Source organism: Macaca mulatta, chromosome 4 (genome assembly GCF_049350105.2).
Source record: "Macaca mulatta isolate MMU2019108-1 chromosome 4, T2T-MMU8v2.0, whole genome shotgun sequence".
Taxonomy (NCBI): Eukaryota; Metazoa; Chordata; class Mammalia; order Primates; family Cercopithecidae; genus Macaca; species Macaca mulatta.
Genome location: NC_133409.1, coordinates 42,002,621 through 42,018,008, shown reverse-complemented (window position 1 = coordinate 42,018,008; position 15,388 = coordinate 42,002,621). Strand labels below are relative to the sequence as shown.

The 15,388-nt window shown below is 39.0% G+C and overlaps 1 protein-coding gene across 1 annotated transcript in view; it reads right to left on the bottom strand.

Moving 5' to 3' along the window:
• Positions 1–15,388, bottom strand: part of PEX7 (peroxisomal biogenesis factor 7) — a 93,573-nt gene that overhangs the window by 10,193 nt on the left and 67,992 nt on the right. Inside the window, exon 9 of the mRNA XM_001097630.5 lies at positions 8,648–8,747. Within this exon, the coding sequence (XP_001097630.2) occupies positions 8,648–8,747 (100 nt within the window). The remainder of the gene's footprint in view (positions 1–8,647; positions 8,748–15,388) is intronic.

The window sequence follows — 15,388 nt, the reverse complement described above, 5'->3', positions numbered from 1 at the left end:
AGGAATCCTACACCCATACACACACACACATGCACGCACACACATACACAGCTGTTGCCATGTAAAAGTGATTTTTCCCATTTTATTTTCTAACTGGTAATTGTTATATCTGTAGGGTATTCAATGTTATATATTTATTTTAACTGACTTTCTTATTGGACTCTCATTATTTTTAATAGGTTTAAAGTTGATATATTTAATACTTATTCAATTTGACAATCATATGAATTACAAATGACAATAAAATGTTCTACCTTTAAAAAATTTATATTCTATTTTGTTTTCTCCTATTTCTAACTGGCCACACAATTTTTAGAACCATGTTAATTTACAGTAGTGATGGTGGCAGTTCTCATCTTGCTCCTATCTTTAATGTGTTTCAGGTCAAGCACTAACAAAATCAGATTTGCATTATGGAAACCTCTCTCTAGAGGCAACATGGAGAATCAATGGGATAATGGAAACAGCTCAGAGACTAGCTTTGAGATTGTTGCAGTAATCCATGGTAAAGGTACAAATAAGTGCTCATCTAAGGCACTGGAGATAGAAAGGCATTGTCTGGATTTCAGAGATATTGGTGAGAAATAACTCATAAACTCGATACCAAGTTGAATTTAGGAAGTGTGAAGAGACAGGAAAACTAGGATGACTTCCCAGATCTCTCGTATGGCCCCAAAATGCAATCAATTGACCAGGTTAGGAATACTGAAGGAAAAGCATGACATCTACTCAGATCTCACAGTAAAGTCCGCTGGATACACAGGGCAAGTATCCTAGCATAGAATTATATGACAGCTTCAAGGAGAAGTTGCACCAAAGTAAAAGGGCTAAGATTGAATATTGGAGAACATCTACTTTTGGAAGGATGGTGATGAAGATATTTAGCAAAGAGGTAAGGAAGAAGAGGTCAGCATGGTATAGCATTGAAAAAATAGGACAGGAAGATTTTTTTCAATGGCTAAATAAGAAAAAAGTCGGAAAAAAGGCTAATTTGGTTTTCAGGAGTTTACTGGTGATCTTTTTGGGCTTAACTTCAATTGAATGATGAAAGGAAGACAGGTTTAAAAGAGAGTGTAGATTCTGAGAAACTAAAAGCAAGAGGTCAATCTACTAATTCTAGATATTTAATAATAGAAGAGAAATAGAACTTACTGATAGTGAGACAGGACAGTGGGGTAAGCCCCATAGAGCTTTGAAAACAGAAGAACTGATTGAAGATCTAAAAACAGTGGGTAAGGGAAGAAGCAAAGGTGTGGATGAGGGAACCAGTGAGAAAATTAGAAACCCACTGGAAGGATGGGGAAAAAAACAGAGATAACATGGAAACATTTTGGGGTGACAGAGACGGAAGAAGATGCTCATTCCTGGGAACTTTCTTTTAACAGTAAGTAGAACATAAGGTCAAATGTCCAGATACTGACACTGAAAAAGGTTGAGGAAAGATACAGTGGAGAATGGGCTAAAAAAATCAAAAAGACTTCAAAGGTAAAATCAGAAAGACTTCAAAGGTAAGTTGAGTAGGACCAAGAGCCCAAATGAAGTTTTTTTAAAAAGCTATTTGAAGTGTGCCTAGTCAGTATGTTTGGTGGGTTTTTAGAAGCAATGCTTCATAATCAAGAGAAAGGAAATTGAATAGGAAAGTGAGTGATTCAGAAATGGAAGCTCAGAGGCAGATGTCAACAGTAATGGGATGCTATAATTGCAAGGGGTATGTATTAGTCCATTTTCACGCTGCTGATAAAGACATACCTGAGAATGGGAAGAAAAAGAGGTTTTATGGACTTACAGTTCCACATGGCTGGGGAGGCCTCACAATCATGGCAGAAGACAAGGAGGAGCATGTCATGTCTTACATGGATGGCAGCAGTGAAAAAAAAAAAAAAAAAAAAGGGCTTGTGCAGGGCAACTCCCCCTTATAGAACCATCAGATCTCATGAGACTCATTCACTATCATGAGAACAGTGCAGGAAAGACCTGCCCCCATAATTCAATCACCTCCCTCTGGGTTCCTTCCATGACATGTGGGAATTGTGGGAGCTACAATTCAAGGTGAGATCTGGATGGGGACACAGCCAAACCATATCAGGGTGTCTATGCAGTGCAGAGGGTAGCAGACACAGCCTAATACCATCCATCTAAGGAGCACACTGATATCCTACAGAGCTGGACCTGGGAAATGTTTTATGGCTTGGGGAAAACAACGAGGACTTGTTATATCATTGTAAGCTAAAAAATTACACAATTATGAAAGCATCAATGAGGAAACAGCAGAGACTAATGCCTGAGGACACTGACTGTTTCTGGCACTTGTTCTTTTTAACTCTAAAGCTAGTCTGTGACAGACGCAGAAAATATCACCTGACATAAAAGGTGAACAGGACACAAATATCCTAACTACCAATAATGCTTGCCATCTTCTAATATCCAATTTTTCAAACTCATTAGAGAATTCTTAAATACTTTTATCTATTGTCAACCATTAAACCTGATATCAAAGATTATGGAAATAGAGATTTGAACCAAAACAAGAGCTGAATTTTTAAATGATACCTAACCAGGCACAGTGGCTCATACCTGTAATCCCAGTACTCTGGGAGGCTGAGATGGGAGGATCACTTGAGCCCAGGAGATCCAGACCAGCCTGGGCAACACAGTGAGACCTCATCTCTACAAAAAAATAAAAAAATAAAAAAGTGGTGCACACCTGTAGTCCTAGCTACTCAGTAGGGTAGGGTGGGGGTGGAGGCTTGAGGTGGGAGGATCGTTTGTGCCCAGGAAGTTAAGGCTACAGTGAGCCATGACGTACCACTGCATTCCAGCCTGGGTGACACAGTGAGACCCTGTCTCAAATAATAATAATAATTAAAAATAAAAATACATCTAAAGAACTAGTTTAAATTAGAACCAAATCTAATCATCTTACACTGAAACAAAACAAAAATATACAAAACTACTTCTACTCTATTAATATTTTAAAGAAAACTCATTATATAGGAGCTACATATTCCTAACATGGACAGATTCAGATATTCACTAATTAAAGATTATGTTAGGTGGGGCATGGTGGCTCATGCCTATAATGCCAGTCCGTTGGAGGCCGAGGAAGGAGAACTGCTTGAGTTCAGGAGTTCTAGACCAAACAGGGCAACATAGCAAGATCCTGTCTCTATGAAAAAAAAAGAGAAAGAAAGAAAAGATTGTTTACCAAGCATTTTGGGAGTCCCAGAAGGTAAACTTGTATATGTAGTATAACCAAACTTTGAAAAACTTGAAAAATACACACACAGAGACTGGAAGGGTAGCTACCATTGAGAAGGAGGGGTTCAGATTTGGGATGAGGCTTCTGGAATGCAAGCCATGTTCCATATCTCAATGTGGATAGTGGTTATACAGGGGTAGTCACTTCTGGAAAACTAATTGAGCTGTACACTTAAAAATATGTGCATTTTAAAATACAAATTTACATTTAATTAACTGTAAGAAACATAATAATATGGTAAAACAGACTTTTAAAAGAAACATAATAATATGGTATAACAGAAATTCTTTCTTAAGTGGAGAGACTATAGGTACTCTTTTCTCTTTCTTCTAAATGTAATTTCCAAAATTTTGTCATGAGGAAAACATTAAAGCTTATTAAACATACTGCAGTGATATCTGAAAGTGATAACGTTTACTTTAAAAGAGATTAAAATAATAAATATGCCCCAAAAAGAATGTATAAAGACATGTAAACATGTATCCAGCTTATAAATACTAAACTAAACATCACTGAGCATTCGGAAGAGCAGAATTGATACTGTAGAGCACAAAGTCAGGAATTCTAAAGATAATACAGAAATTCCAATTATATAAATAGGTATATTATAGGTCTAGAATCACAAACTTACAAAAAGAAAAAGAGTATCCAATTTAGAAATAATAAGGATAAGAAAGAAAAGATAAAATGTTAGAACTGTACAAATCATGATTAGAAAAAAAAAAAATCAAAGAAAACGATGCCTTCAGCCTGCTTAACAAAAGAGGGCGTAGAGCATTTCTCAGCAATTATCCTTAAAGAATGACCCCAGACACTTACTTGTCAAGTTTTAAACTTTTAAAGACAAGATCTTACATTCTGTTAAGAAGAAAGGTGGTGTAATGTAAGAATGCCCTTGACCTCATTTCTCAGATATCTAAGAAAGGAGAAGCTAAAAAGAAACAGAATTATACACAGAAGAACTCAGATAAATCTCTTTTAAGACTGAGAATATATGAAAACACAGAGCCTTAAAGTAACATCAGCAAGGTCCTACAGCTGCTAAGATCACAAGAGACAATAGGTATATGAAAGCAGATGGAAAGATACTAAGAGGTGACAGAAAGATACTTTCTAAGGGAATAAAATATGATCAAAGAGCAAAATTAACTTACAATCTGTAAATCTGACACATTATGAGACTAAAGGATAAATATAGTATGTTAAAAATAACTTGGCTGGGCACAGTGGCTCACGCCTGTAATCATAGCACTTTGGGAGGCCGAGGTGGGCGGATCACCTCAGGTCAGGAGGTTGTGACCAGCCTGGTCAACATGGCGAAACCCTATCTCTACTAAAAATACAAAATTAGCTGGGCATGGTGGCACATGCCTGTAATCCCAGCTAGTCGGGAGGCTGATGCAGGATAACTGCTTGAACCCAGGAGGTGGAGGTGGCAGTGAGCGGAGATCGTGCCATTGCACTCCAGCTTGGGCAACAAGAGCAAAACTTCGTCTCAAAACAAACAAACAAACAAACAAAACTTAAACCACCTACTATACCAACAAAGGTTAGTGTGGCAGATTTTAAGTGACTATCAGTTCTTCACAGGCCCTCCCATCAAGCGGTAGAGTCTATTTCCCACTCTTTGAATCTGGGCTGGCCTCGCAACTTGCTTTGCAACAGAGGGAATGCTGTGTGGCTTCCAAGTCCAGTTCTCAAGATGACTTACGGCTTTTGCTCTTGCCCTCTTGGAAACACACAACTGTTAAATGCAGAGACCTGGGCACACCTAGAGACACACGGCCTGGAAGACAACCAGCACTACCCACCAGACACACTGAACAAGGCCTAAGACTACCCAGCCCTAGTTAAGCCACCAGATGGCTGGAACCACATGGGTGGCCACAGGAAAGACCAAAAGAAGAACTGCTAGGGTAAGCCTGTTCCAAATTGCTGACTCACAGAATTGTGCGCAAATAAAATTGTTGTTTTAGGCCACTAAGTCCTGGGAGTTGTTCGTTATAACAGACAAAATAAGTGAAGGGAAAAATCTGGAGATACACGTAGACCTTGATTCATATCTCCCCTAGAAAGGAGTTTGATGTGGCCTGCAAAAATACAAATTATCTCTCTCCTCCAGTCGCCCAAGATGCTGAAAGAAGACCAAGGGCAAGACGGTGGCCCCAGTCCCTGCTGTCTTGAAGCAATAGGCCAAGAAAGTGATGAATCACCTGTTTGAGAAAAGGCCTAAGAATTCTAACACTGGACAGGACATCCAGCCCCAAAGGGACCTCACCCATTTTGTGAAATGGCCCCACTATGTCAGGCTGCAGCAGCAAAGAGCTACCCTCTGCAGGAGCCTAGAAGTGCCTCCTGTGATGAACTAGTTCACCCAGGCCCTGGGACCACCAAACAGCTGCTTAACGACATAAGCTGGCCCACAATACAGACCAGAGACTAAGCAAGAGAAGAAGCAGAGACTCGGCTCAGGCTGAGAAGAAAGCTGCTGGCAAAGCTGCTGCAAAGGGCAAAGTCCCCACTAAGAGACCACCTGTCCTTCAAGCTGGGGTTAACACCGTCACCACCTTAGTGGAGAAGAAGGCGGCTTAGCTGGTGGTGACTGCACATGACGTGGATCCCATTGAGCTGACTGTCTTCCTGCCTGTCCTGTCTCATAAAATGGGGGTCCCTGACTGCGCTGTCAAGGAAAGGGCAAGACTGGTCCACAGGATGACCCGCACCACCGTCACCTTCACACAGATTAACTCAGAAGACAAAAGGGCTTCGGTTAGGATGGTGGAAGCTATCAGGACCAATTGCAATGACAGATATGATGAGATCTGCCGTCACCGAGGGGTCAATGTCCTTGGTCCCAAGTCTGTGGCTCACACTGCCAAGCTGGAAAAGGCAAAGGCTAAAGAACCTACCACTAAACTGGATTAAATGTACACTGTTGAGTTTTCTGTATATAAAAATAATTAAAATACTACAAATTATCATTTAAATATATATAAATTAATAATATACACAACTCAAATGTTTGTGTTTAAAATGTATTAATGTTAGATACATTAAAAAAATAAAATACTGGATGAGATCACCATCTTAATTTGAATAAAATCTATTACTTAGGGACGTATGTCCTCTGATTAAGTCCTCTCATCACAAAGTTGCTTTTAATAAGGTAGGTCTACTATGTGTGGAGGATTTAGAAAACATTTGGTATTCTTCAGACCCGGGCGAGGAAGCACCACAGCTGAGGAAAAGGGCGCTGCAGCTACTGCCACAGGTTCCAGTCTGGGCTCACAGAGGACAGGTAATAGAAATACGTAAGGATGAGGATTTAATGAATATTTACTTAGGATCCTTTGTTTGGGGGTGCCATGTTTCAGTATGTACACTATAACTTTTTAAGACTAAAACAGAAAACAGGTACAATCATCTTACTAAAAACCATCCATAAAAAATGTATCAGAAAAGGACTAGTTCATCTGAAACATATTATATTTATGCTGAAAATAATGCCATTTCACTCATCACTATTTCAGGTTTTTCTCTTCTTGTATGACATTAAGTCATTTTAAATGATTATTTCTGGCCGGGCGCGGTGGCTCAAGCCTGTAATCCCAGCACTTTGGGAGGCCGAGACGGGCGGATCACGACGTCAGGAGTTCGAGACCATCCTGGCTAACACGGTGAAACCCCGTCTCTACTAAAAAATACAAAAAAAACTAGCCGGGCGAGGTGGTGGGCGCCTGTAGTCCCAGCTACTCGGGAGGCTGAGGCAGGAGAATGGCGTAAAAACCCGGGAGGCGGAGCTTGCAATGAGCTGAGATCCGGCCACTGCACTCCAGCCTGGGCGACACAGCAAGACTCCGTCTCAAAAAAATAAATAAATAAATAAATAAATGATTATTTCTAATGTTAATGGGAACTTTCTAATACCGAATGAAAATCTTTTAAACTCAGAATTACATCTTTAATTCCTAAAATGAAAAACTCACAGGCCGAGAGCTCATGCCTGTAATCCCAGCACTTTGAGAGGCTGAGAAGGGTGAATCACTTGAGGTCAGGAGTTTGAGACCAGCCTGGCTAACATGGTGAAACCCCATCTCTACTAAAAATACAAAGATTAGGCCAGGCACAGTGGTTCATGCCTGTAATCCTAGCACTTTGGGAGGCCAAAGCAGGTGGATCACTTGAGGTTAGCAGTTTGAGACCAGCCTGGCCATGGTCAACATGGCGAAACCCCATCTCTACTAAAAATATAAAAAGTTAGCTGGGTACAGTGACATATGCCTGTAATCCCAGCTACTGGGGAGGCTGAGGCAGGAGAATCACTTGAACCCAGGAGGCGAAGGTTGCAGTGAGCCAAGATTGTACCACTGTGCTCCAGCCTGGGCTGGAGTTAAAAATTAGTTGGGTGTGGTGGTGCATGCCTTTAATTTCAGATACTCAGGAGGCTGAGGTGGGATAATTGTTTGAACCTGGGAGGTCGAGGTTGCAGTGAGCCAAGATTGCACCACTGCACTCCAGCCTGGGTGACAGTGTGAAACTCTGCCTACCGCACCCCCCCAAAAAAGAAAAACTTATATATTTATTTAAATTTCAGAACACATTAATGTGAAGTGGGATTTTCTTTTTGTTTAACTTATGAAAGTTATCATAAAAGCACAATTCCACAGTCATGCTCTAGAATTTCCAAATGTTGTGTTTCACTGATATGCTGGTTCTTTAACATAGTCTGTATTTAAAGGGCCTTATCACTCAACATACTGTAGTGTTTCTGACTTGACTTTACAATTTCTAAAATGAAAAAGCTTTTTAAAAAAAAAAAAACCTGAGGGATATTTAAAGTGCAAAGTGTCTACTCTCAAGTCCTCAAGAGAACAAAAAGGGAGAAATATATTGTTTATTAACTTAAATAGTAGACATTCTCCTCTACTTGTTCTCCATCTGAAGGCTCCCGTTCGACACGTGGTGTGGAGACAAGGGCGACAGTCCTGAGAGGGTAGTGACCTGCCTGCCCATGGTCTCAACTGCCTAGTGGGACGGCTGAGTCAGGACCACATGCTCCTGACTCCTGCCAACCTGTGGCAACAATCCTGCCGTATTCCATCTTTCTCTTGTCACTTTTCTGATGGGAGAGGCCTAGAGAAAGTCTTCAAAATGTTAGGATAATACCTCCTGGGAAGGTTCCTTTTTCTCTCACAGAAATCAATCTTTCAAGAGGAGAAAGGTATGGGAACTTTCTTGATACCTCTTATTCCCTAGTAGTTTAATGCTCAAACACACAAACTTATATAGCTAAAATGGCAACAACGTTATTCATAAAAGCAACGCATGCCACACAGAGTTGGCTGTGAACTTGGGCAGAAGAGAATATCATGAGATTGTATCTGTTACCTGAGTGGGGCTCTGAAGACTGAAGTCTAAACCACAAGTAAACTCTGTATGATGCTCCACTGTTTCAAGGAGAAAGTCAGGCTTTGAAAAGTTCCAGAATCTATGAAGATAAACAAAAGGGAATAATTTAAATGCTAAAACTACCAAAAAACTTATATTAAGAAAAAATAGATATTTGACATAGCAAAGATTTTATCCAAACAGGCTCAACCAATTCATAAATACAGAACCCCACTATTAAGCCCCACATAAAAAATCCTATAAGAAAAAAAAAATGTACTCCATTCTATTATATAGAAAAAAAACCTAATTATTCATCAATCTACCCTTATAAAAGATTATTCTACTCCCATTAGTATACCTGGTAGGACAGAAGCTTAACAAGTTTTAATTTAAAATATGTTTTTATATTGCACAAGGGCATGAGATGATAGTCAGTATGCTTTTGTAGCAATTTCTAAAAGCATTCATGGCTGTAAAATAAGGATACTGAATTAAATGAACGCTAACAAATTGTGATTTTAAATACGACTTCATTTCTCAACAAGTGACATGAAAGATCTTAGGCTTAATTTGAATTTCAATAGCAATTAGAATTCTTTGAAAAAAATCTGTTCTCTTATGAAAATCTCTGTAATTCTGAAATTATCTTTTTTCTTTTTTGAGGCATAGCCTTTCTTACAGATTCCACATCAATATAATTCCTAGAATCAAGAAAAACAGAAATGTATTTTCCTGAGCCAATATTATGTATTCTACTTAACCTCCATAGACTGAAAGTGTAATATTTACCATAATCAAGCTCTCATTTGTACTGTGCAGACAAGAATTTGGCCCTGTTTTCAATACGTAACATAGTACTTTATTTCGAATGCTTTATTTGCTCATCATCTTTTTTATTTGACTCTAAACACACTATAAAAATGGCACTTTCAGGATCATAGAGTCATATCCTAATTCAGCTTCTCTAATGATCTACAACATGGCACACTGAAGGTTTAACAGATCCCGTTGAAAGAGAGTAAATTCACAGAACCAAGAGCCATAGTTTGTTTAACCTGGCAGTATTATTTCCCTAATAAATACAGAGTTGGCTCTATTAAGCTTTGAAAAGGGTTGTTGCTATGGATAATCCACTGTGTGGGTACCAAAGAAACAATGAATAAATAGCTTATTTATCAGATTACTGAAATCTACAAAATATTTGAGGAGAGTGACTTTACTTTTGAAAATTTGTCTGTTCAACCAAATGAGGGAACAAGCTGTACACATTCTCAGAAATCCTAATAGTGGTCTCCACTGTCTTTGCATATTTGTTTCTTTGAATTCTAGAGACAGTGAATTATATCAAAATCTAATTTTCTGGATCTCGATAATGTTTAGAGAAGCAAAAGTAAACATATAATTTTATAATTTCATTTCTAAAACATGGTTATTCACTAATTTGCATTATTTGAAACAATAATCAAATGATTTTGCATGTGGCTACCATGTTCCAAAAAATACTCAAAATGATTTAAAAATAGGCATTTAATATGGCAAAAAATGAGTTAAAGGAAAATTAAGGGTAGGGAAGTAAGATGGCATCTGCAATGAGATTGGTACATTCCATGAAGTTCTATGTCCTTGACAGGGAAGGACCTCAAGATGCTAAGCTTTCTAGCAGCCAAAGAAAACAGGGAGACAATCAAGACCCAAATGCTTGGTGTCCACAGCCAAATTGTTCCTGGAAAGCTCAGAAGGAAATTCTCCCTTGGGAGTTCAGTGACAAGAAACCCAACATTTATGTAATAAGAACATCCTCAGCATCTGTGAGGAAACATACAGATGCTTTGCCAGCTGCTGCTTATGAGTGAATGGCATCACCCTAAAGGGCAGTTTAAAAGAATGGGTCTAAGGGAAAGTCAATTTGACGTCATCCAGGTATTTAACTCTCTGACTTCATTTGAAATTTAGATTTTATTTCAGCAGAATGGATAGACTAAATATTCTTTATGTAAACCATAAAAATTGGTTTCTTCTAGAACATAAGGATAATACAAAGCAACGAGAATTTTATACTCTCCTGATAAATTCCTGGAATGCAGTTTCTGTTGTTTTGAGCCAGCTTAGGACAAAGCTGCACTGAGATAAGGTGGGCCTTATGAAAATTAAGATGCCTTACAAAGACACCTGGGTGCAGCTATCCAACTTCAGTCTGAAAGTGTGATGAGGCAAGTCACACTTTCAGGAGAACTGTGATTCTATTCAAAAGTCCATCTGAATTTGCTCTAATATACAGCTAATGGGTAGTCAAAGCCTCACAGAGTTCTACACCACAGAATCACAGACATAATTTTAACCTGGGAAAAACGATCCAGTATTTATCTGCATCTTGCAAAGAATTCATCAAAGAAAATACATGCTGAAACTCTTCTTTGGTGAAGGGAGGGTTAGTCTACTGAATGGCATAAAGACACTTCATTATACCATTTCACAGCTCTGGTAGAAATTATGTAACACACCAAGTGTATACATTATGGTACAAAAACTAAGAGAGGTTCATTTCCAACAGAATGGCTGACCTGGTTTCTAGATCAACATTTTAAAAACAACTAAAAACCCTGGAGGAAACATAAAAACAAACCACCACCATTAAAACTTCATTAAAGCATTAGTGAGGAACACTAATAGTGTAAAAACCAAGTAAAGTAAACAGTAAAAACCAAGGAACGACTGGAACCCTGAGCAGTAAATGGAACAAGGAAGCCAGCTTTTGCCTTGAGAGGATTTGCTAAACAGAGACAACCTAAGCTTCAGATTTCTTCACCGCAAGGGGATCAGGAGTCAGGAACATTTTTTCAATCAATATTAATATGCAAAATTTAACAATAATTTTCAGTAGTGAAATATCAAAAATATTGTTAAATACGGTAAATTATACAAACTAAGTTGAGAAAACCAAATGCTAAACTGTATGTAAATACACTATAATTTATTATTCAATTGCTAATGGTTTTTTAATAACAAAATAAATATATGTATTTCTTTCCCCATTCTCACTCTCTAATTAGCAACCACTGTTAATAGTTTCATGAGTATACTTCCAGAGTTTTTCTATGTATCTCTATTCAAGTTTCACCTGGAAAGAGTGAGTTGAAAGGAGGAGGAGCTAACAGGAAGAAAGCGGGTGTTTCTCCAAGTTTTCTCAAGTTTGCAATTAAGGGAGTGGGCATGGTCTCTCCTTGCAACCTTCTTCTGGATTCAAGCACCCCATAAGTGCTATATATCCAAGGGCCTTCATGCGTATATCGCGTAAGTAAAATGGGCTCCTTTTTGCTGGGAGAAGTCATACTATAATATATCATTAAGTGGTCAAATAAGGCACATTATTCTGAAGTGAAATGTTTGTTTTGATCCAGCACATATACTACTTGGTGCCTTTTTGTCTCTTTGCTGATGAAATCATTGACTATTTAATCTCCCTCATGGGAAGTAAATATACTGAATAAGTCTTCAATGATTAAAAATATTACTGAACTGTAGGAACATTTTTCATTTAAATCGTTATGTCATAATGTCTTGGTTATTTTTTGCTTTTTGGTTCCACAATTCTTGAACAATGCAAGTATACAGCACTATATTACATCTCTTCTTTAAACATTTTATTATTACTTTTTTTTTTTTTTGAGATGGAGTCTCGCTCTGGCCCCCAGGCTGGAGTGCAGCGGCGCGATCTCAGCTCACTGCAACCTCCGCCTCCTGGGTTCAAGTGATTCTCCTGCCTTTGCCTCCTGAGTAGCTGAGATTACAGGCGCATGCCACTACGCTCAGCTAATTTTTGTATTTTTAGTAGAGACGGGGTTTCACTATGTTGGTCAGGCTGGTCTCGAACTCCTGCCCGCCTCGGCCTCCCAAAGTGCTGGGATTAGAGGCGTGAGCCACCGCTCCCAACCTATTATTACTTTTTTTGGAGACAGTGAAATCATAGGTCCCTGGCAGCCTCAAACTCCTGGCCTCAAGCAATCTCCCTACCCCAGCCTCCCAAACAGCTGGGACTACAGGTGGGTACCACTACGCATGGCTCCTCATAGTCTGTATTAAATAAAATGTCAAAATCATTTCAACGATTAAGCTGAAATTACTTACTTCCTACTTTAACCAAATGTAATTTGAAATCTCTATACTAACACTTGAAATTTAGCCAACAGATGAATTCAGCAGAAGGTTTAAAATATTTTTTTAAAGTTCTTTCTTTTCCTTTTCTGTACTCAACTTATGAGTTAGTCACAAATTACTTATAAGTCTTTCCTTACTATGAGAAAGGGACAATGTTCTGGCTATTTTTCAATGCCTTACATGTACATTAATTTTTGTTGTGTTTTTATAATTTTAAGCAAATTGCACTATTATACTCCCCTCCATTTGCAGTACTTGGGCACAGTAGTCTCTAGAGCAAGTAGCAAAAATGTAACTACACTTACTTTCACCTCATTTAGTTACTCATTCATTCAACAATTTATTAGTCCTTCCATGTGCCAGGTAGGTGGTAAGCACCATATGCAAGACAGACATGGCCTGAGCCCTCCTGTGCAGCTCATAGTTCAGTGAGATCAACTGACATGTTTTTAAAAATCACCAAAACACAAATGTAATGACAACTGACAAGTGCCCCAAAAAGACAATGCAGGATGACTTAAGAGGATGTCCTGAGGAAGTGACATCTGAACTGCAAATCTGAAGGTTGAGGAGTTAGCCTGGGAGAGAACAGAAGAGCAGCTTGTCCCTTGTCTGCAAGGAGCCTGACAGTGTGTGACCAGGCAGGCCCATGAGGCTGGCACAGGGAAAGGGAAGAATGTTCCAGGACATAAACAGGGCCAGGTCAAACAGGTCTTGTAGGTCATTCGAAGAATTTGGGATTTTCTCTTTCAGAAAAGAAAGAAAAAAAAAACCACTGAAGGATTTTAAGCAGCAACTTAAATTTGTGTGGTCAGTTTATTTTAAAGCATTTTAATAAACATTTTTCATTTAGAAAAGTTCTAAATTTACAGATAACTTGTGAAGATAGTAAAGGAGGGGTCCCATACACCTCAACAGCCAGGTTCTCCTACTGTTAACATCTTGTCTATGGTCAGCTTTGCCTTCAAAGGTGTCTCTGGCCACAGTGAGAAGAATGGACTTGAGGGCTTGAGTGGGTAGGGGAAGATCAGTGGTCCAAAAAGAGATCATAGCAGCTTGGACTTAAGGTACTGACTGTGATGATGAAGAAAAGCTGATGGACTGGAGATTTATTTAGGCAGAAGAATTAATACAACCTGGTGATTAATGGAACAGAAGACATAAAAAAAGATTCTCATGTTTCTTGCTTCATTCATAATACTCATAATACTTCCATGCATTTATTTATTTCTTAATACAAATCTCTCCTCCTTTAATAGGCAATAAGCTCCTTGAATTCAGGGACAGTGTCCTATTCTTCTTTGTATCTCTTGCATGTATAAATATGTCTGACACACGGTCAACCAAAGAATTTATGGACACTCAATGAATGAATGAGCAAATAAATATACAATGGGTATAATTATTCTCATTTCAAAGGTGAAGACAATATGGTCCAGGAAATTAAGCAATCCATGGTTATAGAGCTAATAAATGGCAGCCCCAAAACACAGACCCTCCTGACATCATGTCTAGTACTTTTTCTACTAAAAAAATGGCACCATACATTTTTTTCTCTATGCCTGGGTCATGCCAGAAAATTTTAAATATAGGTGGGCAGGATCTGGAATTCTTCAGGCAGTTTTGATTAACACCCTGAAAGTTCAAATAGGCCTGGACCAAGTCAAGTATCCCCCAAACTCTTCAAACAACAGAAAGAATTTCATAAGCCAAAGCCCATGCATGCCAAGAGCCCATTAGTCAGCCACTTAGAATCAAAACCCTAAGGAAATTATGAGCCAGAATACATCTGAACTACCATGGCAAGGACTTCAGAAATTTTATTTTCTCCCTTCTAATATTTTTTACATGCACGTACTGCATCCTCTAGTCTACTGTGCTGTCTCTTTCTAACTTATGTATCACTCACCTCTCTTTCTGTAACCACTCAGATTTCCATTCTTTTGCAGTGAACCCACTATAGAACATATGGACTCACGGGCCTATTTCTTTATGATCTGTATCACTTTTGGAAGGGATTAAACAACAGAAGTGGTAGGGCATGGTAGCTCATGCCTGTAATCCCAATACTTTGGGAGGGTAAGGCAGGTGGATCACTTGAGGTCAGGAGTTCAAGCCCAGCCTGAGCAACATGACAAAACCCTGTCTACCAAAAATACAAAAATTAGCCAGGCATGGATGGTGGTGGATGCCTACAGTCCCAGCTACTTGGGAGGCTGAGGCAGGAGGATCGTTTGAACCCAGGAGGTAGAGGCTGCAGAGAACTGTGACCTGCAGTGAGCCTTAGCAACAGAGTGAGACTCTGTCTCAAAAAAAAAAAAAAAAAAAAAAGAAGTTGTTGGCTAGCAAAACAGTTTTATAGAGTTAAGCTATTCAATCACTGAAAAATATTTATTGGGACGGACGCGGTGGCTCACGCCTATAACCCCAGCACTTTGAGAGGCCAAGGCGGGTGGATCACGAGGTCAAGAGATCGAGACCATCCTGGCCAGCATGGTGAAACCCAGGTCTCTACTAAAAATACAAAAATTAGCTGGGGGTGGTGGCAGGCGCATGTAGTCCCAGCTACTCGGGAGGTCGAGG